Source organism: Gasterosteus aculeatus, chromosome 9 (assembly GCF_964276395.1).
Source record: "Gasterosteus aculeatus chromosome 9, fGasAcu3.hap1.1, whole genome shotgun sequence".
NCBI classification, from domain to species: Eukaryota; Metazoa; Chordata; class Actinopteri; order Perciformes; family Gasterosteidae; genus Gasterosteus; species Gasterosteus aculeatus.
In genome coordinates this window covers 4,738,009-4,743,004 of record NC_135696.1, presented here as the reverse complement: position 1 = coordinate 4,743,004, position 4,996 = coordinate 4,738,009, and the positions used below count along the sequence as shown (strand labels likewise).

At 43.5% G+C, this 4,996-nt stretch overlaps 1 protein-coding gene across 1 annotated transcript; it reads left to right on the top strand.

The window, feature by feature from the left end:
• Window positions 1–701: 701 nt before the first annotated feature.
• s1pr5b (sphingosine-1-phosphate receptor 5b) lies at window positions 702–4,648 on the top strand. Its single transcript, XM_040187596.2, has 2 exons — window positions 702–888; window positions 1,954–4,648. The coding sequence occupies exon 2, from the start codon at window positions 2,181–2,183 to the stop codon at window positions 3,408–3,410; it is 1,230 nt and encodes a 409-aa protein (XP_040043530.2). The 5' UTR covers window positions 702–888; window positions 1,954–2,180; the 3' UTR covers window positions 3,411–4,648.
• Window positions 4,649–4,996: the final 348 nt, after the last annotated feature.

Genomic DNA, 4,996 nt, shown 5'->3' with positions numbered 1-4,996 from the left:
CGGCCTGCTGAGCGTTTGTGTGTTTCTCAAGTTTAGCAGGTGAGCCGCTGAAGCGTGTTGAAGCACGCCGAAAACACACTGACAGTCTGTGGGAATTAGGATGCACCATCATTGCTAAATAAACCATGTGAATCGGATTTGCTTCACTTCCCTGGCGGGATAAGTAGGGGGTGGCAGAACAGATAACCGTGAGAGCGATGAATCGAAAACACGCACCCGAGAAAAAAAACAAAAGCTACATTTCAGTTGGCCCGATGAATTGTTACTGAGACGCATCTTTTCAAAACTTGTTCTTCCAATTGCTTCTTGCACTTATTTGGAAGGTGGTGTTCAGTTAGTATGAACAAACAAAAGCAAATCCACGGCACTTCCTCGTAACTTAAGATTGGATCTATGGTGCAGTTTTTTGGTACACATTTCTGCAGCCGTGCAAATGTTTCCTTTTCACACGGTGATGAATCTACAACTGCAGTCTCCTTGTTGTTAACACACTGTATATTATAGCCAGCATTTAAGGAGGGGTCCCGGGTACAAAAGTGAACAACTTTTCTTTTCCTGTTATCATGTTATCATTGTACACAAAAGACTGAAGTCTCAGTGGTGCAATCAGGAAAACAAGTCTTTCCATCCCCCATCTGCACCAAACTATGTATCACTGACATGAACTTTTGAAATGTGACAAGGTGCCACAGCTCCATCCCCCCCTGAGTAAGTAAGTGTGTGGGGTAGAGAGAGAGAGAGTTTAAGACCAACCCCCCTTTAGCTGTTGCATGTTTCAACTGAGCTCTCTGCCTCGTCAGTCTGACTGTGACTCACTCTGTGGTGTGTTTGGATTCTCCTGTGAGAAGCAGACGAGGTGATAAACATCAGCTTGAGATCAATTCAAAGGTAACTTCTTAGTGATTCTCTTTCCTTCATTCAGTGTGTTTTCATGGACTTTGTATTGCTGTATGTGTTTCATGTTTTTCTAATAGAAAGTTAAAACAACTATCACTGTTAAAGGATTGTTTGTGGTTTGTTTCAATGGGATGTTTGAATCAATCCATGGCTTTACGGCCCCTATTATTGCAGCATTATTCTAAACAGAAATTTCAATTCTTGTGATCATCATCAAATTTTTGGCAGCAGATTGAATGCATTGAAATCTCCAGACCGTTTGGTAAATGTTTGGTAACATATGACTCGAGAGGCCGCAAAATCCTTCCCTCTCACGACAGAGACTCAAAAGAAAGCAACCCTAATCAGCCCTGATTGTTTTATACATTAAATATATTTATTTATTTATGTATATTACGTATATGCTTTTTTTAAAGTGTCATCAACTTTGCCCGCGCTGTTTAAGGGTATTTGCAGGTGTGGGAGACTTTAAACCCACTTAATCTGTGCTGTGAAGGTGGAATGGGGAAGCGGCTGTATGTGCGCCAAATTGAGTACACATTTTGTGATAGTTTCTGTCCAACAACCTCAAAGTGACTGAAACACACTTTAAAGAAAGTTGTCAAGGCTGAATATGTTATTTTAAAATGATCCCTCTGTCCTTTTGTATCACATTCATGAGATCATGACTAGTTCAAGTTTCATGTTGTCCCAATCAATACTCAGATGTCAGAAGAATGTATGCATTCAACTTATCTAACAATTTATCCTTGCATATATGCTTACTGCATGAGAGGAAGAGATGCAGACACACACTGCTTTGGAACCCACATCACCAGCCTACGCTTTGCTTTCATGTGGAAGTTTGATTCAAGTTTTTTGACTCATAACGTTTTATATGTCAATGTGTCTTAAACTTCAGTGCAACACAACTTAGCCCTTTCAAAATGTATGACTTTTTACTTGTATATTTTAAGTGTGTGATGTTTTCAAGGTTCATCTTTAAGGATCATGGTTTCAGCGATCTGTGGTCCTTTCTTACATCATTTTCATGCTTTTCCACATGTCTTTCTGCAGCGGGACCCTGTTACCTGGACAAGCAGAGCTCAAGAGCACCGTCTTCTGGCAGAAAAAAAACGGCAGGAGAATCTGGGGATAAACTCTTCCTTAATTCAAGACATTGAATACGAGTCTTTTTTGTTTGCACTGAGGCACATTCATCACAGCTCTGCCAAAAGCATGCCAACAAAAAGGACTTTATAGCCACCGACTGCGGGCAGAATAGAAGAAAAGTATCACAAATCATGGAGGCTTGGAGTTCTGCTCAGGCGGGGACTCCCCCGTGTACGCCCGTCCTCCACACTGTCCCCAACGTCTCCTTGCCCAACTACATGCAGTTCTTCTGGGAGTACCAGGACAACTCAGTGCTCGTGCAGCATTACAACTACACCGGAAAGCTGCAGAAAGACCGCTACCGCGAGGGACTCAAGCCCGAGAACATTGCGTTCCTGGTCGTGTGTCTCCTCATTGTCCTGGAGAACGCTGTGGTTCTCATCGCTATTTGGAGGAACAAGAAGTTCCACCTGCCCATGTATTACCTTCTGGGCAACCTGACTCTGTCCGATCTGCTGGCCGGGATTACATACATGGCCAACATCATCATGTCCGGACACAATACGTTGAGACTGACGCCGTTGCTATGGTTCCTCAGGGAGGGAGGGGTCTTCATCACTCTGGCCGCCTCTATCATTAGTCTACTGGCCATTGCAATTGAACGCCATGTTACTATGGTGACCATGAGGCCCTACCACGGGGCAAAGCGGGGACGGATGTTGGCCCTGATTGCTGCCAGTTGGGCCTTGGCAGGGTTTTTGGGGGTTCTCCCGATTTTGGGGTGGAACTGCATCCGCAGACTGGACCAGTGTTCGACAGTCCTCCCGCTTTATGCCAAGAGCTACATCCTCGGCTGCGTGTCCGTGTTTAGCGCGGTGCTCCTGGCCATCGTGGTCCTCTACGTCAGGGTGTTCCGCATCGTGCGCACCAACACGCAGCGGCAGCGGCTGGGCCTGACGGGCAGCATGAGGAAGGGCTTGGCGAGGAAGTCGCAGAAGTACATCGCCCTCCTCAAGACCGTCACCATCGTGCTAGGGGTCTTCATCGCCTGCTGGCTGCCCCTCTTCGTCCTGCTCCTCCTGGACTTTTTCTCCCCCACCCGCAGCTGTCCGCTCCTCTACAAGGCAGATTACTTCCTGGGAGTAGCCATGGTCAACTCGCTGCTCAACCCAATCATCTACACCCTGACCAGCAAGGACATGAGGAGAGCCATTCTGCGGCTGCTCTGTCGGCCGTGTCTGATGACCCGAGATGGTCAGGTGAAGAAGATTGGGATGCCGTTCCTGGAGTGCAGTTTTAGTAAATCTGAGGTGACAGCCCAGAAGTTGGAGGGTGGAATGGAGACGACCATTTCCTCTGGGAACGTTATCACAAACTCATCTCCTATTAAGGCCCTTTATCCCAAACTCTTCAAGTCATAAAGACTGAGACCGACTGATTGAGCCTAAGTTTTACCCCAAGTTTCACGCAACGTGTACCACATCTTCAGTAAAGAGGAAGCAGTACAGACTCATGTATGAGACATTCTAGAAGCTCAAGGGTTTCTTGTTTGGACAATGACTCACCTCGCCAAGTCAGACGTGGTGCAGAATTTCATTGTGAGATGGTCTCAAAACAGGAATGCCACTCAAATGTGAACAAATAAGACACACTTTCTTTTACTAATTTGCACTGAAATATTATAATGAATGGAGAAGCAGCCTAGTCTTCAATTTTGGTTCTACCAAAAGATGACATCTGTAAACCCAAAAGACTGTTGTGACTGAAAAAAGTAACATTTTCTGTGTTAATGATGGTTTTCGTATTGAAGTGCCTTAAATGCAGCACAAATACGTCTCACCTACACTTCACAAGTTCGAAGGATTTGTTGAGATTAAGTTGTGCGAGGAACCCAACACACATATGATGCAAGGCGACTGAGCGACAACAGGAAAGAGAGAGAACGATGGCGCTCACTCTAAACTGTCACCACAGACGACCCTCTTAGATTCATTGGGGTTTGGTGTTCGTTGTCTTTAAATGTCAGCCTGGTATCTGGCGGAAAACTGCAATAGCAAGCCAAACAACAAAATCTCATGTTGTGGGTTTTTTTAGGGTAACGGGGGATATATTTCCATAGTGACACGCTGATGCTTTGCTGATTGTTTAACTGAAAACAAATCAGCTGCAAATGCATTACTTGTACGTCTAAGCCTAAAAAAGTGTTTACTTTAAAGATTTCAACTCACAAACAAAGTTGCGGATGTAATTAATCCTCATGTAGCTGCAGGACTTTTAAGGATAAATATTGTGCCTGCACTTGTAAGATAAATCTTACACAAGCAGTGCAATTATTACAATACTCCCCATCACTATCCATCATGTTAGCAGAATATTTCCGGTTTTTGTTTAAGATACAGATTTTTCATTATTACAAAATTAGTTTGACATTTTGTTATTTTAAGATGTGTTTTTTACAGAAGTCTTTCCGGACCTTAATGGATGAATAAGACAGTGTGCTTTTCTTTTTGTACTGTAACCCCTGTAGTGAACCTTTAGTATTTCTAAAGCCTTTTATATAATCTGTTTTGTAAATTATATGTATTTTTTAACAAGAAAGGGTCAGCAAACTTTAACTTTCTTTTCATAAAAGAAATAAATGTTTTCTCAAAGAATTAAAGAGGAGTTTTTGGTTTGTTATTACACTCAAGCATGCGTGCGTCATTGTGTGTAGCTGAGGTTGTCTGAATAGAAGAACAGTTGTTGAAGAAGCACCACAGGAAGTCAGCCCCCATCTCTCGCATCTGGTATCGGCCTACATGCAGCCTTCATATGAGCTGTGCATATCTCAGGCACGGGCACCACGCATTTTTTTTTCTTCATTTTTAACACAGTTATCTAAAGTTTTCTTTCTTCTTATTCTATTGAGGGAAATATGCTGAAGTTTTGCACTGACAGGAAAAGCCATTCTTTCTCATGGAAAGTCTAGTGGTACCAATCACACCAGTTGTTTCACTATTACCTCCTC

Bases quoted from the DNA above. Each gene is read 5' to 3' on its own strand.
- s1pr5b (XM_040187596.2), top strand. From the start codon at position 2,181: ATGGAGGCTTGGAGTTCTGCTCAGGCGGGGACTCCCCCGTGTACGCCC.